Source organism: Anomaloglossus baeobatrachus, chromosome 2 (genome assembly GCF_048569485.1).
Source record: "Anomaloglossus baeobatrachus isolate aAnoBae1 chromosome 2, aAnoBae1.hap1, whole genome shotgun sequence".
NCBI classification, from domain to species: domain Eukaryota; kingdom Metazoa; phylum Chordata; class Amphibia; order Anura; family Aromobatidae; genus Anomaloglossus; species Anomaloglossus baeobatrachus.
Window position 1 is genome coordinate 352,307,327 of NC_134354.1, and position 25,876 is coordinate 352,333,202.

At 45.5% G+C, this 25,876-nt stretch overlaps 1 protein-coding gene across 1 annotated transcript; it reads right to left on the minus strand.

Annotated features, from left to right (window-relative positions):
- Positions 1 to 336: 336 nt before the first annotated feature.
- On the minus strand, positions 337 to 1,980 carry LOC142289771 (posterior protein-like). The gene has a single exon (XM_075333703.1). It carries the CDS (start codon positions 1,978 to 1,980, stop codon positions 337 to 339), a length of 1,644 nt encoding a protein of 547 aa, XP_075189818.1.
- Between the last annotated feature and the right edge of the window lie 23,896 nt (positions 1,981 to 25,876).

Sequence of the window (25,876 nt, forward strand, 5' to 3'; positions counted from 1 at the left end):
AAGAATAAGTCCATGTTCTTTCATAACATCTGACCCAATAATGGTACCCTCATGTGTTGGTGAAAGATACAACCCATGCTCAACATATAAGTTTCCCAGGTTTACTGATACTGGTAAAGATTGTTGTGAAGATACCAATTGTCCTCCAAATTCTCTCAGAAAAATGTGTTTACCACCAGGGTCTATAGTCAAATCCAGATTAGTCACACTCACAGCAGCACCTGTATCCAGTAAAATGTTAGTGCGATGGCCCCCTACCGTACCCTGAATACGAGGTCTCCCACCCTTATCCCTGCTAAGCTGACTCACTAGGGATAATTCCGGGGCCTGACATCCCTATTGTTTTACATAAGGATTTGTTGAAGGTGGGGTCTTTAATTCCTCCGGCTTTTCTGCCATGGCCTTTCCAATCTTCCTCAGCTCTTCCAGAAGTGGGCCATATAATGTAACTTCCGGAACACTCTGCCCTCCATTATTTGCACTATCTGTCTCTGGCTTTTGCTTCCTAGCAATAAAAGGTCTATTATTGTTAACTTTTCTACCATTTCTGCAATCTTTCATAGTATGACCTGTGTATCCACATTTATAACATTTCCCAACAAACTTTACTTTGCCTTCATTTCTTACTACCTCTGAGATTCTCTTTTGTGGCTTGTTGTCATGACTTGTGTCCTGAATCCAATCTTTTAATATATTTACAAAGGCTTGATATGAATTTGCATTCCTTAAGGCAACCTTTGTCGGATAATCCACAAAAGTACATTTGTTAGCCATTGAATATAGAAAACTGCTATCATCAGGAGACATGTCAGGGCAGTTGTAGGTAGAACGATATAATGTCAAATACTCACTGCAAAAGATAATTGGATCATCTCCTCTATTTAATTTTGCATTTTCTAAGGCATTAGTACCTCTTGTATCTCTTCCTCCCATAACCCTCTTTAATTCCTTCATTCTGTCACTAGCATTTCCCCAATTAGATTCAAGATCTACAGACAATCCTTTGTGAGATCCTACCGGGGGCTGCAACTTTTCACACAGTTGGGATGGGAGCCATACTCTAAGTAAAGCACATGCAGCTCTATTACCGAGATTATATTGTGTTACTACAGCCTCTAACCTATTGGAAAGACTAATGGCTGAGGCGCTTGTGTCAAATTTTCCTAATACCTGGCATAGGTTTGTTTTCTCTTGTATGGAGAGTGTGGTGCATTGGATTTGATTGCTGCTATTAATAAGCAAATTCTCTCTAATTTGTCTGTTTCTTCCTGACTCAGGAGTAAAGAGAGAGGAACTCTGATCTAGGTTACCCTCAAGGCTATCAGCAGTACATACAGGCTGCTCCTCCCCCCTTTTCCAATCTCTTTCCTTCTGGTCATCAGGGCTGCATATTTGATTACAATTATGGTTATTCACTCTAGTACCATCTTGTGATTTCAATGACCTAATACACTGTTCCTTAAGCTCTAATTTTACATTAGTATCATGCAATTGGTTCCTAAGGATTGCCATGACATCCTCATACTTTGCTTCTCTTTCTTCTAGCAAAGAAATTTGCTGTTCTCTAAGTTTACATCTCTCCTTATATTCCTCCAGCTTATCTTCCAATTCACAATTCTGTTGAACCATATTGTCCATCTCATCCCTTAGATCTTCATACTCACAACTACCATTTTCAGCACTAGCAATAGCCATACTGACGTCCTGCTCCATTTTATCCACATTACCTCTTAATTGAGCTTTCTCTGTATACCAAAGCAATTCCTTTTGCTCTGCAATTCCTTTCATTTTCAACAACATGCACAAAATATTTGCTAACTTCGCTTTCTTCGCTTTCTTTTTCGACCCTTTACTCGTATTATCATTCTGCCCTTCACATTGTTTCATTAGGTCATTAAATTGATGAGTCAAAGCATCATCTGTACAAGTATTGAATTGAGCAGAGGCATATTTTTCAATGTACTTATTGACAAGTTCCATTTTACTTACAACTATTCTCACAGAAGACCAAGATATAAAAAAAAATAGATATATGTATATATGTATTAACTTTCCAAACAGAAATCACAAACTAATGACACAACAATACACAAACCAGTGAATATGACTTCACTAATCAGGGACTCAGATTGAGTACAATCTTCCCTCAGGCAATCACTACAACAGTTTTGTGATTTTACCTATATCTGACTGACAGTGTCTCATGCACTTGATCAATTACAGATCCAAGATCCAGGCCAAGAGTGATCTCCTATTGAAGCATAAGGCTACTTCCCCTTAACATGTGATTTAGAATTTAATCTCTACCTCACTTTCCTCTCAGAGATGTCTGGTTTTACCCTTTAGATCTTATGAGAACTTCAATCAACAGGGTGCTACCCTAACTTTGCCGGCACAATTTACAAACAAATAATGATTAAACAAATAAACAAACAGGCCTGAACTCAACAAAACAAAATATAATGCATGTATAAAACTCTAAGTAAAGGAATTTATGCTTACCAAATAAGTGCGTCCACTTATTGATACAGTGTATCACAGACTTCAGGTTGATATCCCAGGCGTCCTTTAGTTTCCACGAACCAGCATGTTTCTTGTCCACCAATAGGATATTTCTCCTTGGGTCTGTGTCCTTGAAGAGGTTTTGCTCATCTGGTGTTTAAACCGGATCTTCCTCGGTATCAGGTATATGGATGAAGCAGTTGGGAACTTCTGGATTCTGCGTGGAATGTTCTTTCCACGATCCGCTGGGGTGCCAAATGTTGGAGGTGTTTTTCTGCTCTCCCTTTAGTCCTGATTACTTTGTATATAGGTAATAATTTAAACTTAGAAGAATAATAACAAAATGTTTAATAACAAGAAAAATAAAATATTAACAAGATAATTCAAAATAACAAAACCCTTCTTCAATGTCCTATAATTAGAGAAAAATACAAAGGCAAATATATGTATACTTATCAATGGTCCTTCATGAGATAGAGAGAGAGAGATACCAATTTGTACTCCAATATATACCAAAAAGTATCCCCATTCACACCCACATACAACCCACGACTCCTCCCTTGCTCCAGAATCTTTTGTGATACAATGTCCAATCAATTTCCGGTAATATGAGCAATGGCGTTTGGTTGCAGTGGTCATCTTCATCCTGCAGATGGCATCCTTGTACTTTGGGTTAAAGTTTTGGGGCCAAAAAGGCCTGGGGCATAACAGCTGGCTCCAAGAAGTCTAACTCAAGATCAAAGGTTTGTATAGCACTTAAACAAGGGGTTGTTTACCAATGCACATTTCAATAGGCTAGAAACAGAATTTCCAATTACTGGACACTGATATGTACCTGTCCAAAAGACCACAAACAAGGTATTCAAAAACACCACAGGAGTTGTGGATCTTCTGAGAGACTAAAGCCACAGTATTCAATTCCAATGGAGATGCAACCTTTATCCCTTTGACAGAACAAAGGTCAAATCATCAAAGAACACACACAATGGCCTTCCTGACAGACAGGTTATGCGACTCCAAAACTGTACATAGCTGATTCCTTGGATGTAAAGTCCTGGTAGCTGATAGATACAATATGGAGTCCAGTGATTCCTTGTAATACGTACATTGTCCATGTTGGCTTCCAACAGTGGGTCTTTCCGTCTTAAGTCTGTATTTGAGCAAGTGAAATGCATGCTCAATTGGGTTAAGATCTAGTGATTGACTTGGCCATAGCAGAATGTTCCACTTTTTTGCACTCATGAACTCCTGGGTAGCTTTGGCTGTATGCTTGGGGTCATTCTCCATCTGTACTATGAAGCGCCGTCCGATCAACTTTGCGGCATTTGGCTGAATCTGGGCTGCAAGTATATCCCGGTACACTTCAGAATTCATCCGGCTACTCTTGTCTGCTGTTATGTCATCAATAAACACAAGTGACCCAGTGCCATTGAAAGCCATGCATGCCCATGCCATCACGTTGCCTCCACCATGTTTTACAGAGGATGTGGTGTGTCTTGGATCATGTGCCGTTCCCTTTCTTCTCCAAACTTTTTTCTTCCCATCATTCTGGTACAGGTTGATCTTTGTCTCATCTGTCCATAGAATACTTTTCCAGAACTGAGCTGGCTTCATGAGGTGTTTTTCAGCAAATTTAACTCTGGCCTGTCTATTTTTGGAATTGATGAATGGTTTGCATCTAGATGTGAACCCTTTGTATTTACTTTCATGGAGTCTTCTCTTTACTGTTGACTTAGAGACAGATACACCTACTTCACTGAGAGTGTTCTGGACTTCAGTTGATGTTGTGAACGGGTTCTTCTTCACTAAAGAAAGTATGCGGCGATCATCCACCACTGTTGTCATCCGTGGACGCCCAGGCCTTTTTGAGTTCCCAAGCTCACCAGTCAATTCCTTTTTTCTCAGAATGTACCCGACTGTTGATTTTGCTACTCCAAGCATGTCTGCTATCTCTCTGATGGATTTTTTCTTTTTTTTCAGCCTCACGATGTTCTGCTTCACCTCAATTGAGAGTTCCTTAGACCGCATGTTGTCTGGTCACAGCAACAGCTTCCAAATGCAAAACCACACACCTGTAATCAACCCCAGACCTTTTAACTACTTCATTGATTACAGGTTAACGAGGGAGACGCCTTCAGAGTTAATTGCAGCCCTTAGAGTCCCTTGTCCAATTACTTTTGGTCCCTTTAAAAAGAGGAGGCTATGCATTACAGAGCTATGATTCCTAAACCCTTTCTCCGATTTGGATGTGAAAACTCTCATATTGCAGCTGGGAGTGTGCACTTTCAGCCCATATTATATATATAATTGTATTTCTGAACATGTTTTTGTAAACAGCTAAAATAACAAAACTTGTGTCACTGTCCAAATAGTTCTGGACCTAACTGTATATATATATAGTGGAACCTTGGTTAACGAGAACAATACATTCTGAGAGTGTGCTTGTTAACCAAGTTACTCGTTCAGCAAAGCAAGATTTCCCATAGGAAATCATTGCAATGCAGACAATTTATTCCACATCTTGTTAAATGTCCCATTCATGTCCCCTATTGTGTCATTCCATACATGCACAAACACGTACAAGCACGTACAAACAAGCACAAACATGCACAAACACGCACAAACATGCACAAACGCACACAAACACACAAGCACGCACGCACACGCACATATTATGCTCACCTTACCTTCCGTTCCATCGCCAGTCTCCTGGGACTTGCTGTTCTCCGGTACGGGCTGTGTATCGGGTTACCAGAACGACGAGGGAGGAACTTCCACTGCCAGAGCACTGACATCAAAGGCAGGAGCCGCTTGCTTCTGATTGGCCAGCACACTGCCTTTGAGTAGCGTCTGATAGGGGAACTTCCTGCTTCGTCGCTATGGTTGCCGATGCACAGCCTGGAGTGGAGCGGCGAAATAGAGGACCCAGGAGGCCGGCGATAGAACTGAAGGTATACATATTATGCTCACCTTACCTTCCGTTCCATCGCCAGCCTCCTGGGTCTTGTAGTTCGCTGCGAGGATGTCACAATGAGCTGGCGGACTACAAGAACCCTGAGGCCGGCGGTGGAACGGAAGGTAAGGTGAGCATAATACTGTATGTGTGTGTGTGTACGTGCGTGTGTGTTTGTGCGTGCTTGTGTGTGTTTGTGTGGACTGCAAGTGCGGGTCAGAGCGCGGTGGATGTACAGAACCGGAAGTGTGTGCGGTGAGGATTTTGCTCGTACAGCAAAGCTTTCTTGTAAACTGGGTTACAAATTTACAGAAAGCTTTGCTTGTTAAATGAAATTTTCGTTAAGTGGGTTACTCGTTAAGCGAGGTTCCACTGTGTATATATACACAATACTGTGCAAATAATTTAAGTAGGCGTGGAAAATAAGAGTGTTTTGAAAATTTGAGGTGTTAGTTTATTTTTATCAATGGACATAATGCATAGTGACTGAACAGAAGAGAAATCTTAATGTAATTAATATTTGGTGTGGACACCCTTTTCCTTTAAAACAGCATCACAGCATCAATTTTCCTAGGTACACTTGCACACAGATTTCAAGGAACTCGACAGAGAGGTTGTTTGAAACATCTTGGAGAATGAACCACAGATGCAAATGTAGATGTGGATGTAGGCTTGAAAAATGCTTCTTTCTTTTCAAGTAATCCCAGACAAACTCATGGCTCGTGAGTAGGGATCAGCGCAGCTGAACTGTAAAGTTTGGGGTTCGTACCATACTCAGAAAAACATATAAAAATTCTTTGTTAAAAATAACTTTAAATAATGCCATTAAAAGATCAAAGGACCACAGTAACACAATAACAAACAAAAAACGGTATATGCAGGGTGTATAATAACAAATACTAGGCTGGAGAAGGGAGTAAGCTGGCCCTAGTAAAGTCCTACTCAAACTCTCCCTACCTAGCAATTGAGGGTATGATGCCCTAGGGTTATGGCACCCCCATTCACCAAAGGGAGACCCTAAATGGCCCTACAAAGCCCTGCATAGGCCATAAAAACCACCAAACCAACAGATAATAACCCCCATAAGGATAAGATGGAGACATCAAAAATATCACTTATCTGAGGATGTCCGAAGATGCAGTCCTGACACGTTTCCTCCCAAAGATGCCAGTAGCTCATCAGGGGAGAAAACCAGGGGGTAACCAGCCAATACAGGAGCCTCCCTGGGGTACCAGAATGATGGTGCATGAGGGTGCATGGGTATCACCCTCATACACCATCATTCTGGTAGAGTACAGTATAAAAACACAAACAGGAAAAAATAATCTATTTGGATAAAGACTCCCTCACAATTCCTTGTTCACCAAATTATTAATTAAAAAGAAATGCTTTAACTTCTGTTGTAATCCAATGGTGTGAAGTTCCTCGAATCCGTGCCTGCTTCTGAATGGTAGTGACCTATGGAGCCTCATTCTCAGGCCCCTTCACACGTCCGTGAAACACGTGCGTGTTTGTTCCGTTTCCGTATATACCGGAGACACGGACAAACATGCACCAATGTTAATCTATGATTGTGGTCACACGTGTGTTATTTCATTATGTCCGTGTGTGCGTGTCCGTGATCCGTATGTGTTTGCGTTTGGCACGGATGCATGTCCGTTATCTGCACGGAGCACGCACACGTGCACACAATGAAAGTCTTTGGGTATGTGCACACACGTTAGTAAACACGTATGCATATACCTATAGTCCGTGTCCGTTTGGTGTTTTTATTTCTAGTGATGTCGGCCATTCTTTCTATTTCTGTGTATGTCGGTCAATCTCCCTGAATCCGTCGGTCAGTCTTTCTGTCTCTCTGTCGGTCTCTCTGTCTGTCTGTCCCTCTCTCACAGTCTGTCGGTCAGTTTCCCCCCCTCTCTCATACTTACCGTTCCCCGATCACCGGCGCGGCGCTGCACGGCATTCACACTGCTGCTTCGGGTTTTACTATTTTGAAAAAGCCGCCCGCTCATTAAACAATCTCGTATTCCCTGCTTTCCCCGCCCATCGGCGCCTATGATTGGTTGCTGTGAGACACGCCCCCACGCTGAGTGACAGGTGTCTCACTGCACCCAATCACAGCAGCCGGTGGGCATGTCTATACTGTGCAGTAAAATAAATAAATAAATAATTAAAAAAAACGGCGTGCGGTCCCCCACAATATTAATACCAGCCAGATACAGCCATACGGCTGAAGGCTGGTATTCTCAGGATGGGGAGCTCCACGTTATGGGAGCCCCCCACCCTAACAATATCAGTCAGCAGCCGCCCAGAATTGCCGCATACATTAGATGCGACAGTTCTGGGACTGTACCCGGCTCTTCCCGATTTGCCCTGGTGCTTTGGCAAATCGGGGTAATAAGGAGTTAATTGCAGCCCATAGCTGCCACGAAATCCTAGATTAATCATGTCAGGCGTCTATGAGACACCTTCCATGATTAACCCCTTCACGACCGCGGGCAGTAAAATTACGTCCTATTTTAACGTGACTTAACGACCAGGGACGTAATTTTACTGCCTAAACTTCATTTGATTGCCGTGGCCATAGCAACGGCTTTCAAATGATGTCCCCTGCTGTTTCTTACAGCAGGGGACCTTTGCTTGACCCCAGGGGGGGTGGCATCGCCACCCCCCATAGGCGATCGATGTGATTGGCTGTTCAAATCGGAACCGCCAATCACATTGATCACGCTGTTTTCGGCAAAAAAAAATGCCAAAAATGGTGTGATCCTGTAAAATCCAGCTAGGACCGGAGCTGCAGCAGCTCCGATCATTAGCTGGAAGCAAGCAGACACCGTGGCCCCCCCCGCAGCACTGATTGGAGCGATCGTGCTATGACATGCAATCGCTCCAATCAGCGTGCAAAGGGGGCTGCCTGACCTGGCGGTGACCGCTCTCCCAAGGCTTGTTTTAGCCTGGAGACCCCTCCCCCAGCCATTCTGCGCTTGCATCCGCTGGGAGTTGTAGTGCCACGCTGCCCGCTGCTGCTGCTGCTTTCGCTTTCGCTTTCGCCTGATCCCTGCTGCCGCCGCCACTTCATCTGTGCTGCCGCCGCTGTTTTTCCAGGTGCCCGACCTCTGCTGCCCCCCCCCCTGATCTCTGGTGCCCCCAGCCCCCCCCCCCACCCCGATCTCTGCTGCAACCCCCCCCCGCCCCCGATCTCTGCTGTTGTCGCCACCTTCCACTGCCTGATCTTTGCAGCCGCCGCTGCTCCCCAGTGATCTGTGCTGTCCCCGTATCTCTGCTGCCCCCCCCCGATCTCTGCTGCCCCCCCCCGATCTCTGCTGCCCCCCCCGATCTCTGCTGCCCCCCCGATCTCTGCTGCCCCCTCCCGATCTCTGCTGCCCCCTCCCGATCTCTGCTTCCGTCGCCACCTTTCCCGGTGCACGACCTTAGCTCAGCCGCCGCGTGATCTGTGCTGCCCCCCCGATCTCTGCTGCCCCCCGATCTCTGCTGCCCCCCCCCGATCTCTGCTGCCCCTCCCCGATCTCTGCTGCCCCCCCCCCGATCTCTGCTGCCGTCGCCACCTTCTGCTGCCTGATCTTTGCAGCCGGCGCTGCCTGATCTGCCCCTTCCCCCACTCTGATTGCTCTGTAAACCCCCCCTCGGCTTCTCCTGTCCCCCCCTCGGCTTCTCCTGTCCCCCCCTCGGCTTCTCCTGTCCCCCCCTGTCGTCCCCTCACCTGCTGCTGCCGCTGTCTGGATCCTCCTGCCTGAGTGTCTGACTGCTTCATCATCCAGACTCATCTGCGTCCTCCCTGGGTCCTAGCTTCCTTCTGCAGTCTGGTGACTGATATTCCTGCTGGTCCTGTGAGTATAATTTTTTTTTTTTTTCCCTTGTTGCTTTTTTTTTTTTGTATTTCATCTGTCTGTGCGTCCTGCAGCCGCCGAGCGCAGATCCATGATGCATATCACGGATCTGCGTCCGAGCTCAGTTTAGCGCAGGATTTTTTTTTTTTTTTTTCCCGTATCAGTGATTGCTTTTTGCACCTTATCCGCCGAGCGCAGATCCATGATGCATATCACGGATCTGCGTCCGAGCTCAGTTTAGCGCAGGATTTTTTTTTTTTTTTCCCGTATCAGTGATTGCTTTTTGCACCTTATCCGCCGAGCGCAGATCCATGATGCATATCACGGATCTGCGTCCGAGCTCAGTTTAGCGCAGGATTTTTTTTTTTTTTCTTTTACGGACGCCTTTTTAGTATGTTTCTTTTTTATGATTCCAAATTTTAAATCTAGTTATTTTCTTTTTCTTTCTAGATTTTTTATTTGTCTACTCAAAGAAAATAAAGAAACACACACACACACACACACACACACACACACACTAATAAAGTTTAGTTTGTTGGGTTTTTTTGTTTTTTTTCCACGCCCCACACACCCTACACAATGTCTCACTTGCGCCGCTCATCCCGACCACGACTTTTTTCAGCCCAGGAGGCATATGACCATATTGCCTCCGAAACCGAGAGTGAGGGAGAAGACCCCACATTCTTGTACTCGTCCCACTCCGACTCCTCTTCCTCCTCCAGTGAAGAAGAATTACGAAGAAGCCACAGAAGAAGAAGTGGACATCAGCCAAGAGTGGGTGACCCCCAATCCAGCACTAGTGCTACTGCCCCCCAATCCAGCACTAGTGCTACTGCCCCCCAAACCAGCACTAGTGCTAGTGCCCCCCAGCCTAGCACTAGTGATCCCCTCTGGTCCCCGGCCCCTGCAAACTTTGCACCACGGATTCCGGACTTCATCCCCCAATCAGGAATCCAGTTTGAGACTGCCAACCTCAGTGAACTAGATTTTTTCAAAGTCTTTTTCACTGAGCAGTTCATAAGTCTCATGGTGGTGCAAACCAATTTGTACGCCGAACATTTTTTGGCTCAAAACGCTGCTTCCTCATTTTCTGACTGGTCTCCCATTGACGCAGTTGAAATGATGAAGTTCTGGGGTCTGGTTCTTAATATGGGGTTGGTGAAGAAGCCTGAAATCCGCAAATACTGGAGTGTAGATATTATAAATAACACTCCAGTATTTCGCATGGTAATGACCCGTCACCGTTTCGAGTCAATCCATAAATTTCTTCATTTCAGGGACAATTCGGAGTGTCTTCCCCGAGATGACCCGAATTTTGAAAGACTTTTCAAAATTTGTCCGGTCATCGATCACTTCAGCAACAAGTTTGCTGAAGTGTACATTCCCGAAAGGGAAATCTGCGTCGATGAAACCCTCATCCACTTCAAGGGAAGGCTGGGATTCCGTCAGTACCTGCCCAACAAGAGGGCCAGGTATGGAATCAAACTCTATAAACTCTGCGAGAGTACCTCAGGGTATACTCTCAGGTTTAGAGTTTATGAGGGAAAAGACACCCAGATCGAACCCCCAGAATGCCCACCTTCTCTGGGGGTGAGTGGGAAAATAGTGTGGGATTTGGTGCACCCACTGCTGGATAAGGGTTATCACTTGTATGTTGATAACTTTTATACCAGCATCCCACTATTCAGATCCCTCTCTGCCAGAGCTACTGCAGCGTGCGGTACTGTGCGCAGAAACCAGAGGGGTCTCCCTACGTCGCTAACTGGGCAGCTGCTCCGAAAGGGCGAGAGCAGAGCCCAGTGTAGCGACAACATGCTTGTGGTCAAGTTCAGAGACAAGAGGGACGTCTTTTTCTTGACCACAATCCATGATCCTGGCACCACCACCACCACAGTTCGGGGTTCTCTTTCACAGGTCCAGAAACCTAACTGTTGCCTGGGGTACAACCGGTACATGGGGGGAGTTGATCTCTCTGATCAAGTCCTCCAGCCCTACAGTGCAGCACGAAAGGCTAAGGTGTGGTACAAGAAGCTGGCTGTGCACCTCGTACAGATGGCACTGTACAACGCGTTCGTGCTATCACGATGTGCAGGCAGCACCAACACCTTCCTTCAGTTCCAGGAGGAAGTGGTCAAGGCCCTGATGTTTGGAGATCAGGAGGCAGCGGCCCCCAGTACCTCTGGAACTGAAGGTTCTCGTTTTGTACGAGGGCAACATTTCCCAGGCAAGGTCCCGCAAGCAGCCAGAAAAGGTAGGACACAGAGAAGGTGTAGAGTGTGCCACAGGAACGGGATTAGAAAGGACACAACATGGCAATGCGACACCTGCCCCGACAAACCTGGACTCTGCATCCCGGACTGTTTCAGAATCTACCATACATACATGCCAACCTGACATACTCCCCACAACTCACACAACATACACACACAAAAAAAACACGGCACTCACACATACCATTCTGACTTATTCCCCTCAACTCACATAACACACACAGCCAAAAAAAAATAATATAAAAAAAAACACTCCCATGCCAACTTGACATTATCTCCAACACATACCAACCTGACGTTCACTCCCGTAATAAAAACACTTACTTTCATCTTCAAGACGCAACACTAATTTTGGGATGGGGCATTGATCCAGGGAACTAGTCTGATTGCCATATGAGGAGTCGGGAAGGAATTTTTCCCCTAATGTGGAGTTTTTGATGCATGGGGTTTTTGCCTTCCTCTGGATCAATATGGGGGACATGGGGGTTCAAAATGCTCAGCACATATCTACATAGGTTCCTTGGGGGTTCTAGTTTCCAAAATGGGGTCACATGTGGGGGGTTTCCACTGTTTAGGCACATCAGGGGCTCTCCAAATGCGACTTGACACCCGCAGATCATTCCTCAAAATCTGCACTCCAAAATGTCCCTTCTTCCCGTCTGAGCCCTGCCATGCGCCTAAACAGTGGTTTTCCACCACATATGGGGTATCTGCGTACTCAGGAGAAATTGCACAACAAATTATATGGGGCAATTTTTCCTGATATGCTTGGGAAAATTAAAAATTTTTTGCTCAAAGAACATTTTTGTTGAGAAAATAAGATTTTTTTATTTTCTCGGCTCAATGTTCCAATCTAATGTGAAGCACCTGGGGGATAAAGGTGCTCACTAAACATCTAGATAAATTCCATGAGGGGTCTAGTTTCCAAATTGGGGTCACATGTGGGGGGTTTCCACTGTTTAGGCACATCAGGGGCTCTCCAAATGCGACTTGACACCCGCAGATCATTCCTCAAAATCTGCACTCCAAAATGTCCCTTCTTCCCGTCTGAGCCCTGCCATGCGCCTAAACAGTGGTTTTCCACCACATATGGGGTATCTGCGTACTCAGGAGAAATTGCACAACAAATTATATGGGGCAATTCTTCCTGATATGCTTGGGAAAATTAAAAATTTTTTGCTCAAAGAACATTTTTGTTGAGAAAATAAGATTTTTTTATTTTCTCGGCTCAATGTTCCAATCTAATGTGAAGCACCTGGGGGATAAAGGTGCTCACTAAACATCTAGATAAATTCCATGAGGGGTCTAGTTTCCAAATTGGGGTCACATGTGGGGGGTTTCCACTGTTTAGGCACATCAGGGGCTCTCCAAACGCAACATGGCATCCGCTAACGATTCCAGACAATTTTGCGTTCGAAAAGTCAAATGGCCCTCCTTGCCTTCTGAGCCCTGCTGTGCGCCCAAACAATTGATTTCCACCACATATGAGATATCGGCGTACTCAGAAGAAATTGCACAATACGTTTTATTGTGTGTTTTTCCTAATACTCTTGTGAAAAAAAAAGCTACATGGTTGAAGTAACAATTTTGTGGTAAAAAAAAAAAAATATATTTTCTCGGCACAATGTAATAAACTTCTGTGAAGCCCCCAGGGGTTCAAAGTGCTCACTAAACATCTAGATAAATTCCATGAGGGGTCTAGTTTCCAAAATGGGGTCACTTGTGGGGGTGCTCCATTGTTTAGGCACCTCAGGGGGTCTCCAAACGCAACATGGCATCCGCTAATGATTCCAGACAATTTTGCGTTCAAAAAGTCAAATGGCCCTCCTTGCCTTCTGAGCCCTGCTGTGCGCCCAAACAATTGATTTCCACCACATATGAGATATCGGCGTACTCAGAAGAAATTGCACAATACGTTTTATTGTGTGTTTTTTCCTAATACCCTTGTGAAAAAAAAGCTACATGGTTGAAGTAACAATTTTGTGGTAAAAAAAAAAAAAAATATTTTCTCGGCACAATGTAATAAACTTCTGTGAAGCCCCCAGGGGTTCAAAGTGCTCACTAAACATCTAGATAAATTCCATGAGGGGTCTAGTTTCCAAAATGGGGTCACTTGTGGGGCTGCTCCATTGTTTAGGCACCTCAGGGGGTCTCCAAACGCAACATGGCATCCGCTAACGATTCCAGACAATTTTGCGTTCAAAAAGTCAAATGGCCCTCCTTGCCTTCTGAGCCCTGCTGTGCACCCAAACAATTGATTTCCACCACATATGAGATATCGGCGTACTCAGAAGAAATTGCACAATACGTTTTATTGTGTGTTTTTTCCTAATACCCTTGTGAAAAAAAAAGCTACATGGTTGAAGTAACAATTTTGTGGTAAAAAAAAAAAAAATATTTTCTCGGCACAATGTAATAAACTTCTGTGAAGCCCCCAGGGGTTCAAAGTGCTCACTAAACATCTAGATAAATTCCATGAGGGGTCTAGTTTCCAAAATGGGGTCACTTGTGGGGGTGCTCCATTGTTTAGGCACCTCAGGGGGTCTCCAAACGCAACATGGCATCCGCTAACGATTCCAGACAATTTTGCGTTCAAAAAGTCAAATGGCCCTCCTTGCCTTCTGAGCCCTGCTGTGCGCCCAAACAATTGATTTCCACCACATATGAGATATCGGCGTACTCAGAAGAAATTGCACAATACGTTTTATTGTGTGTTTTTTCCTAATACCCTTGTGAAAAAAAAAGCTACATGGTTGAAGTAACAATTTTGTGGTAAAAAAAAAAAAAAATATTTTCTCGGCACAATGTAATAAACTTCTGTGAAGCCCCCAGGGGTTCAAAGTGCTCACTAAACATCTAGATATATTCCATGAGGGGTCTAGTTTCCAAAATGGGGTCACTTGTGGGGGTGCTCCATTGTTTAGGCACCTCAGGGGGTCTCCAAACGCAACATGGCATCCGCTAACGATTCCAGACAATTTTGCGTTCAAAAAGTCAAATGGCCCTCCTTGCCTTCTGAGCCCTGCTGTGCGCCCAAACAATTGATTTCCACCACATATGAGATATCGGCGTACTCAGAAGAAATTGCACAATACGTTTTATTGTGTGTTTTTTCCTAATACCCTTGTGAAAAAAAAAGCTACATGGTTGAAGTAACAATTTTGTGGTAAAAAAAAAAAAAATATTTTCTCGGCACAATGTAATAAACTTCTGTGAAGCCCCCAGGGGTTCAAAGTGCTCACTAAACATCTAGATAAATTCCATGAGGGGTCTAGTTTCCAAAATGGGGTCACTTGTGTGGGAGCTCCATTGTTTAGGCACCTCAACGGGTCTCCAAACCCGACATGGCGTCCAATAATGAGTCCAGCTAATTTTGCTTTCAAAAATTCGAATGGCGCTCCTTACCTTCCGAGCTCTGCCGTGCGCCCAAACAATTGATTTTTACCACACATGGGGTATCAGCGTACTCAGGAGAAATTGCACAATAAATTTTAGGGTGCACTTTCTCTTTTCTCCCTTGTGAAAATGTAAATTTTTATGGCTAAAGTAACATTTTCATGTAAAAAAGTAAAATTTTAATTTTTTCCTTCCACATGGCTTTGGTTCCTGTGAACTACCTAAAGGGTTAATAGACTTCTTAGATTTAGTTTTGAGCAGTGTGAGGGGTGCAGTTTTTAGAATGGGGTCACTTTGGGGTATTTTCTGTCACCTAGGCCTCTCAAAGTCACCTCAAATGTGATGTGGTCCCTAAAAAAAATGGTTTTGTAAATTTTGTTGGAAAAATGAGAAATTGCTGATGAACTTTGACCCCTTCTAACTTTCTAACGAAAAAAAATTTTGTTTCGAAAATTGCGCTGGTCTAAAGTAGACAAGTGGGAAATGTTATGTAGTAACTATTTTGTGTGACATATCTCCCAGATTTATAGGCATAAAATTTCAAAGTTTAAAAATTGCAAAATTTTCAAAATTTTCGCCAAATTTCCAAAATTTTCACAAATAAACGCAAAAAATATCAGCCTAAATTTACCACTATCATGAAGTACAATATGTCACGAAAAAACAATGTCAGAATCGCCGGGATCCGTTGAAGCGTTCCAGAGTTATAACCTGTCAAGGTGACACTGGTCAGAATTGCAAAAAATGGCCCGGTCATTAGGGTGTTTTAGTGGCCGGGGGTGAAGGGGTTAATCTGTAAGTTACAGTAAGTAAACACACACACCCGAAAAAATCCTTTATTAGAAATAAAAAACACAAACATATAACCTGGTTCAACAATTTAATCAGCCCGAAAAAGCCCTCCATGTCCGGCGTAATCCAGGATGGTCCAGCGTCGCTTCCAGCTCTGCTGCATGGAGGTGACCGGAGCAGCAGAAGACACCGCCGCTCCTGTCACCTCCACGCAGCAACTGAAGACAGCCGCGCGATCAGCTGAGCTGTCACTGAGGTTACCAGCTGTCACTGGATCCAGTGTTGACAGCGGGTAACCTCAGTGACAGCTCAGCTGATCGCGCAGCACTCTTCATTTGCTGCGTGGAGGTGACAGGAGCAGCGGTGTCTTCTGCTGCTGTGGTCACCTCTATGCAGCAGAGCTGGAAGCGACGCTGGAGCATCCTGGATTACGCCGGACATGGAGGGCTTTTTCGGGCTGATTAAATTGTTGAACCAGGGTATATGTTTGTGTTTTTTATTTCTAATAAAGGATTTTTTTGGGTGTGTGTGTTTATTTACTGTAACTTACAGATTAATCATGGAAGGTGTCTCATAGACACCTGACATGATTAATCTAGGATTTAGTGGCAGCTATGGGCTGCCATTAACTCCTTATTCCCCCGATTTGCCAAAGCACCAGGGCAAATCGAGAAGAGCCGGGTACAGTCCCAGAACTGTCGCATCTAATGTATGCGGCAATTCTGGGCGGCTGCTGACTGATATTGTTAGGGTGGGGGGCTCCCCATAACGTGGAGCTCCCCATCCTGAGAATACCAGCCTTCAGCCATATGGCTTTATCTGGCTGGTATTAAAATTGGGGGGACCGCACGCCGTTTTTTTTAATTATTTATTTATTTATTTTACTGCACAGTATAAACACGCCCACCGGCTGCTGTGATTGGGTGCAGTGAGACACCTGTCACTCAGCGTGGGGGCGTGTCTCACCGCAACCAATCATAGGCGCCGGTGGGTGGGGAAAGCAGGGAAAACGAGATTGTTTAATGAGCGGCCGGCTTTTTCAAAATAGTAAAAGCCGCCGCAGCAGTGTGAATGCGTGCAGCGCCGCGCCGGGGATCGGGGATCGGTGAGTATGAGAGAGGGGGGAAAACTTCAGTCACTTGGGGGATTAGCGGTCACCGGTGAATCCTTCACAGGTGACCGCTAATCAGTACTCGACACAGACAGAGCCGCGGTATGAGGATGAAGTCGGGTGAAGTTCACCCGAGTTTATTCACATCGCGCAACTCTGTAGGCTGTCAGCCGACATTTATAAACGACATTGTGCATCACACACACGGACATTCCACGCGGACATTCCACGTACACATACACATTAATTCCACACGCACACACGGACGTTCTACACACAAACACGCCTAGCATACGCAATTCACACAGATGCCACACGGCCATAAAAACGGACACAAAAACGGGATACGGACCCGAAAAACGGCCCGTAACACACGTGCGTGTTTTTCAAGGACGTGTGAAGGGGGCCTCAGAAAGATTTTATTTCATCAGAATTTACCCCGAAATATTACCCCGATTGCCACTGCACCAGGGCAATCAGGAAGTCAGGCAAACCTACAGAAAGCCACTTCTAGGGTGGCTGTGAACTGCTATTTTTAGGCTAAGAAGGGCCAAATAATCATGTGCCTTCCCAGCCTGATACCAGACCCCAGCTGTTATCTTTACCTTGGCTGGTTATCAAAAATAGAGAAAACCCCACTTAATTTTTTAAAAATTATTTAAATATTAAAAAAAAAAAATGGTGTAGGGTTCCCTCTGTTTTTGATAATCAGTCAAGGTAAAGCAGACAGTGGAATGCTGCAGCCCACAGTTGTGTGCTTTACCTGCACTGGTTATGAAGAATAGGGAAGACCCCACTTAATTTTTTTTCTTATTCCCTATCCACATAGGGAGACAACTGTCCTGATTTTACCTCCATTTTGCTTCCTTTTCCCGCCCACTAGCCCTCACTACAATTATTTTACAGCCATGTTACAGCACAGAAATTCAAGTCCCCATTGACTTACATGGGGCTCATTGTTCAGGGTCAAGTTCAGGTCAAGTCCATGTCCCAAAATGAACTTTTAATTAACCCCTTCCCGACCATGGACGGATCTTTCCGTCATAGTGCCCTGGGCCTTAAAGACCAAGGACGGATCTTTCCGTCATGGCGTAATCGCGGCACTGGAGCCTCCGGTGACTGCAATCGATTAACATAAACCGCAGATTCGGGGAGGAGGGGACCTGTACCTGACCGCAGGAGGGGTGGTGCCTCCTCCCCGGACCTACGGATGCTGTGATTGGCTAACGAACGCCGCTCAACCAATCACAGTCACTGTAATGTTCCAGCCATTTAAAATGACTGAAACATTGAAATCCAGCCCTGACCAGTGCAGCTGTAGCACTGGCCATTGGCTGGAGCTGTGTGACCTCACTGGATCACCCTCCCCCAGTTCCAGCAGCTCTGATTGGAGAGATCGGCCTTGTGACCGATCTCTCCAATCACCATGGACCTGTTGCGGGTGACCGCCCCCGTCACCGTCACTTGTCGTCCCTGCAGCACGCCAGCACAGTGAGTGTATACAGTGCAATGGCAGGGTGACAAGCTCCGGTCCGGGCGGTCCCATGCTGTTATGTGACCGGAGCATGGGACCCGGAAGTTGCCGCGCTGCCATTGCACTGTATGAAATCAGCGAACAGCCTCCCGATCCGCCGCCGCCGGTGACCCTCCGCGATCTGCTACCTGTCTCCCCGATCTGCTGCCCGCACCCCCGTCCCTCGTGATCTGCTGCCCGCACCTTCACCCCCTCACCTCCCAATCCGCTGCTGCCCTCCGCGATCTGCCACCTGTCTCCGCGATCTGCTGCCTGCACCCCCACCCCTCATGATCTGCTACTCGCACCCCACACCTCCCGATCTGCCGCTGCCCTCCGCGATCTGCCACCTGTCTCTGCGATCTGCTGCCCGCACCCCCACCCCTCGTTATCTGCTACCCGCACCCCCACACCTCCCCATCCGCCGCTGCCCTCCGCGATCTGCCACCTGTCTCCCCGATCTGCTGCCCGCACCCCCACCCCTCGTGATCTGCTGCCCGCACCCTCACCCCCACACCTCCCGATCCACCGCTGCCCTTCGCGATCTGCCACCTGTCTCCCCGATCTGCTGCCCGCACCCCCACCCCTCGTGATCTGCTGCCCGCACCCTCACCCCCACGCCTCCCAATCCGCCGCTGCCCTCCGCGATCTGCCACCTGTCTCCGCGATCTGCTGACCGCACCCCCACCCCTCGTGATCTACTACCCGCACCCCCACACCTCCCGATCCGCCGCTGCCCTCCGCGATCTGCCACCTGTCTCCCCGATCTACTGCCCACAACCCACCCCTCATGATCTGCTGCCCGCACCCTCACCCCCACACCTCCCAATCTGCCGCCCCCGCCACTGACCTCCTCCATCTGCCACAGTGTCAGCGCTCTCCCCGATCTGCTGCCCGGCCCCTCTCCTCCGTTATGTGCTGCGCGCCCCCTCTCCTCCATTATGTGCTGCGCGCCCCCTCTCCTCCGTTATGTGCCGCGCACCCCTTTCCTCCGTTATGTGCTGCGTGCCCCCTCTCCTCCGTTATGTGCTGCGCGCCCCCTCTCCTCCGTTATGCGCTGCGCACCCCCTCCCCTCCATTATGTGCTGCCCGCCGCTCCCCCTCATGATCGGCTGGCGCCCCCTCCCCTCCGTGATGTACTGCCCACTCCCCCCCACCTCTCACCCCCATGATCGGCTACCTGCCCCCTCCCCTGTCACCCCCGTGATGTGTGCTCCCTCCCCTGTCACCCCCGTGATGTGTGCTCCCTCCCCTGTCACCCCCGTGATGTGTGCTCCCTCCCCTGTCACCCCCGTGATGTGGGCTCCCTCCCCTTTCACCCCCGTGATGTGTGCTCCCTCCCCTGTCACCCCCGTGATCTGTGCTCCCTCACCTGTCACCCCGTGATCTGCTGTCCGCTCTTCCGCCACCTCTCACTCCCGTGATCTGTGCTCCCTCACCTCTCACCCCCGTGATCTGTGCTCCCTCACCTCTCACCCCCGTGATCTGTGCTCCCTCACCTCTCACCCCCCGTGATCTGTGTTCCCTCACCTCTCACCCCCATGATCTGTGCTCTGCTCACCTGTCTCCCCCGTATCTGCGCCGCGCTCCCTTTCCCACCTCTCACCCTCTCTGATCTGCTGCCTCCTTCATCTCCTGTGATCCTGCTGCCTAGATCCATCCTGTAAGGTAACTATCCCCAATCTCACCTCCCACTCCCCATCCCCCCTTCTCCCCATTCTCTGCCGCTCCTGCATCCACTGCGCCCTCTCCCATCCGCCCCACCCTATCCCAGCTGCCTCCACCCTATCCCAGCCGCCTCCGTCTCACAATCACAGATGCTCCCTTTATATGCCGCTGCCCCCCCCGCCATCTGCTGCCCCCCCATCTGCCGCTGTTCTGATCCATCCTGTAAGTATTGTTTGTGGCTCTTTTCTAACTATCCCCAATCGCATCTCCCACTCCCTCCTCCCCCATCTGCTTGCCGCCAAGTGCTGATCAGCTACGTGATTGGCTGATCAGGTACGTAATTGTTGCTCTAGTTTTTGCTTTTTTATGTGCACCCCAAATAAAAAAAAACAAAAAAAAAACTTGAACAATTAGGTACCTGATCAGCAATCGTCCTGCAGTCGTACTCGACTTTGGACAGGACTTCTTTTTTCCATCCCACCTAGTCCCCCCCCTTTTTGCAGAACATTCATGCGTGCGCCCTGTTTTTTTTTCTATGCCATGGGGGGTCTAGTTTCCAAAATGGGGTCACATGTGGGGAAGCTCCACTGTTTCGGCATCTCAGGGGGTCTCCAAACACAACATGGAATACGCTAATTATCCCAGACAATTTTGCGTTTGAAAACTCAAATGACGCTCCTGCATTCCGAACCCTGCTGTGCGCCCAAACATTTGATTTCCACCACATATGAGGTATCTGTGTACTCAGGAGAAATTGCACCATACATTTTATGGTGCAATTTTTCCTGATACCTTTGTGAAAAAAAAGCTACCTGGTTGAAGTAACAATTTTGTGGTAAAAACATTTTTTTTTATTTTCACGGCTCAACTCTATTAACTTTTGTGAAGCCCCCAGAGGATCAAAGTGCTCAATAAACATCTAGATAAATTCCATGAGGGTTCTAGTTTCCAAAATGGGGTTACATGTAGGGGAGCTCCACTGTTTCGGCACCTCAGGGGCTCTCCAAACACAACATGGTGCGGCTAACGATTCCAGCTAATTTTCTGCTCAAAAAGTCAAATGACGCTCCTTCCCTTCCGAGTCCTGCGGTGCACCCAAACAGTGGTTTTTCACCACATATGAGGTATCTGCGTGCTCAGAAGAAATTTTGGGAGTTCATTTAATCCTGCTACCCTTGTGAAATGCAATATTTGAGGCTAAATTAACATTTTTGTTGCAAAAAGTAAAATGTTCATTTTTTACTTCCACATTGCTTTAGTTACTGTGAAGCACCAGAAGGGTTAATAACCTTCTTGAATGTGGTTTTGAGTAGCCTGAGGGGTGCCGTTTTTGGAATGGTGTCACTTTTGGGTGTTTTGTGTCATGTAGACCTTTCAAAATCGCTTAAAATGTGATGTGGTCAAAAAAAAGTGGCTTTGTAAATTTTGTTGTAAAAATGAGAAATTGCTCATAAACTTTGAACCCCTATAACTTCCTTAATTTTTTTTTTTCCCCCAAAATTGTTCTGAGGTAAAGTAGACATGTGGGAAATGTTATTTATTAATTATTTTGTGTCATATGTCTCGTTGGTTTTAGAGCATAAAAATTCAAAGTTTGAAAATTACAAAATTTTCGCGAAATTTCCGTTTTTTTCACAAAGAAACGCAAAAAATATCGGCCTAAATTTACCACTAACATGAAGCCCAATATGTCACGAAAAAACAATCTCAGAATCACCGGGATCCATTGAAGCGTTCCAGAGTTATAACCTCATAAAGTGACACTGGTCAAAATTGCAAAAAATGGCCTGGTCTTTAGGGTCAAAATAGGCTTGGGGCTGAAGGGGTTAAAGTCTGGCTGAAACTAGTTAACCAAAACATTCACGGGTCCGCTCCTCCTTAGTAGTGAGGTCACTGCACTGGTAGGGGCCATATTGACACTACCATCTACCATCAATTCTGCTGCTAAAAACAGTTCTTAATTACATTAGCTGTTGAGAACAACAGACAAATTAGTCATAGACAAAGAGGTTTTTGAAAAAGCAAATATGTCCAGCAGTGTCATTAGGACAAAACTAGCAGCAAACAGTGGGACGAAGCTACACAGATTTCGTGTTAGGAGAATTATATGCAGAAGTAGCCAATATGGAAGAACTGCAGCTAATATTCATATCTTCAACATGGAAACTAGGCCAAGTGACGCATTGATGCATGAAAACATAGAAACTGAGCTACAAAAAAATGGATGGCGACAGGTACTTTGGACTGTTAAGTCAATTGTCCTTTTTTGTGCTCCTGGTATCTGGGAGCTACATTTCATTGATGGTGTCATGAATTCACAGCTCCACTGCTCTATATTGAAAGAGAACATGCTACCATCACTCGATGCCCTTGGTAGATGTAAACTTTACAATTGACAATTACATGACAATTATCCAAAACACACATCTGTTGCATTTCTGAAGAAGACAGTGAAAGTGATTAAGTGGTCAAGTATGCCTCTTGACTCGAACCCAGCTAAAACTCAAATTGGAAATTCTGAAGAGATAAGTTGAGCATCACTCTTCATCCAACATCCAGCGTCTAAAACAGGTAGTTCTTGAAAAATGTAAAAAGGGTTTGCAATATGTCACTTATCTGTTCATTCCATGCCTCAAAGACTTTGTACTGTCCTTCAAAATCATGGAGGTCATACACAATACTAGATTTTAATTTTCATGTCAATAAACAGCACCTATACCTTACCTTAGCTATGCCTCCTGAGAAAGCTTAGTGTGGTGCAGTGCATGTTTGCCCCCCCCATTGCTTCTCTTATTGTGATTTTTGCACCTGCTCACCATGTTCCAAGATATCAAATTTATATGACAGTTATACTGATTTATGTGCTTTATCTCTGTTTTGACCTTATTATGCCAAAGAAATCTAACTTTTTTGTGTTGAATGCATGAAACAGGCGGTTTATTATGGTCACTTGTGTACTGATGCCAAATCTGCTTTCAGAATCTATCATAGTAATCAGTAGAAGAAGAAATCGGATATGTTCCGCGCTATCACCACAGAATCCGATATTAATATAATTTCTTTATTGTTCGTACAGGTCGACATGTTTTAGAGACATCCTTCTCCTTCATCAGGACATCAAAGGAACAGTATGTCTACTGTTCCTTTGATGTCCTGATGAAGGAGACGCATGTCTCTGAAACGCGTCAACCTGAACGAACAATAAAGGAATTATATTGCTATCGGATTCCATGGTGATAGCGCAGCACATACCCAATTTCTTCTACTGATTTCTACGTCTAACACCTCGGGGCTGCAGCTGTTACTATCTCTGCACGTGTTTTAAAGGGGTTGTGACTGTCACAACCGCAATAGGTGAGTGCGCCTAATTTCTGTCTATTAATTCCCTACCGGGTAAGACTCTATTGCGCTTCTTTGTTCCACAGTGTTATTACCTGGACTTCAGAATCTATCGAGCAGGAATTTTGAGTAACACATTTACATTTTTGATTTGTTTTGATTTTTAACAGAAATTACTTAATACAAATTTTAATCTCATTATTATTATTTTTTTAAACATTTTTATTTTCTTGAATATTTAGCTGCAAGCGTCTCTTTTTTTAATCCCCAACACTACTCTGCAAAGTTTTTTGAGTTCCAATTACCTTTATGACGGTCTTCAAGTAGTGTGATGTCCTGAGGAATCTGCTTCCCATGCTCATCACTGATTTCTCCAAGGTTATCGGGGAAAAATCTTAATGGCAGTCCAGGAAATGTATCTTGAGAGCCATATTGCATCCCAATTCTTTGTAGCATTGTAATAACATAGTCACAACAGCACTATAGTTTGGAACTTTATGGTTACCTAGGAAGTTTACCACTATATTTGTGAATGACTCCAATGCCAGCGCCTCATTCTCGTTTAGTTTTGTGTCAAAATCAGTGTCTTTCCTAACGTCCCTTATCTTTGCCCCACAAAAACGTCCTTCTGATTTGTGGAAACTTGTTTCTGTAGTATTCAAAACCCTCACTGCATGGTGCATCATGTTGATAAAGTTCTTCCTCAGCCCAAGTTTTATGTGGAATGGCAGAAGGAAATCTTTATCTGGAGCTACTAGAGCCTGATGAAGGAAATTCTTTCTGGCAGGATTCAAAATGTTTCTTGGTGGCTAGTGTTTCTTGTGAAATGTTTTTTTGATCTCTGGTGTCTCATTTACAGAGATAACAACAAAACTTTGTATAGCTGAGGTACAACCCAAACACCAAGGTTATTACTTTCAGATCACCACAAATATTCCATTCTCGTTTTTTGTAAAGGATTTTTGACAGCAGAAGGTGCATATTTCCATATGATTCTTTCAGACTTGCTGCATAAGCAAGAGGAAGGCCTAAGACACACGGCATGAAAATCGCATTCCACTCGGAACAATATTACTCTATGTGTCAGCAGCAATGATCAATTATTTTCTCAGCCATAATTGGACCGAGAAAACAATCGCAGCATGCTGCGACTAATGCGTTCCTGGTTTCTCATGCACCCATTCAAGTCTATAAGGCATGAGAAAAATCGCACTGCACTCGCGGTACACCGGTGTACCGTGAGTGCAGGGCGAGAATGGCAATAGCCGGCTACGGAGGAGAGAGGGAGATAATTTCCTCCTTCCCCTCTGCAGCCCCGGCCCGCCCCTCCTCAGCGCTGGCCCTCCCCTCCTGAGTGCCGCCCTGCCCCTCTCAGCTGAGATCCGATTGTATGATCGGACCTCAGTCGCAGTGAAACACGGCTCTCGCTGTGCTGTCAGCGTGAGCCGAGTGTCATGCGAGGATCGCATTACTCCCCCGTGTGGCCCCGGCCGGACAAATACATTTTCATTGCATTATGCAGAAGTACCACAACTCGTTTTTGAAGTGTCTATAAACAACCTCCATTCTTGAGGTACTTTTGTATCATGGCATCTAGCAGAGAGTTTGCATCGTTGCAGTAAACTAGGACACCTTACATTTACATTAGGTGTTCAAGCTCCTGCTGTCTGTGGCAGAAAGAACATATTTTGGTCTCTATCTCCAGCAAGTTCCAGCCTTTGAGCCTCAATGTTAAAAGCTCCTCTTAAGTTTTTCATAGGCTCAGATCACAAGTGAAATTATTTACATCAACCTACACTCATGGCCTAGAAAGTCCGGATCTTCTCTATTAACTTCTTCTTCACCCAAATATCACTAAATCTTCTTCCGGATCCCAGGTCCAAGAAGTTGGTGGAGCAGGAACTGTCAGCTTTGAGCTACTGTATATGAGACTGGCCTAATTCTTGAAGGAGTGTTTGGATATTTTAGTGAATTTCTTGTTTTACTTGCTATTGCAGCAATCTTTTTCATACAGATATAGCAATCTGTTGAATGGGTTCCCTCAATAGCTTTGGAAGAGCAAATGCCATGTACTATAGTTTACCACTGAGTAAACGTGTTAGAAATGTATCACAAGAAGAGCAACAAATATGGGGGGCCCAAAGTTTGTCTTGATGTCCAATTTTGCACTGAAAATACAGGAAATAACTTTTTTTTCACCAACGGCATTATACTTCACTGTGATTTAGAGTCACTTTGCCACAAATGTAGCAAAAGTTGTTGGGATGGTTTACCAACTGCACAACATGTTTAACAGAATGTCTTATGGCACAAGAACAACAACATAATCAAAATGAAATTTATTACAATAAAAGTGTAAAGTAAAAAAAAACCTAGTGATAAAAATACAACTGATATTCACAAAGGACAATTAATTTTTTTGCTATGTAACCCATGAAACCCCAAAGCGTACAAATCTCTAAGATTAGTCAACTTTGGAGAAAT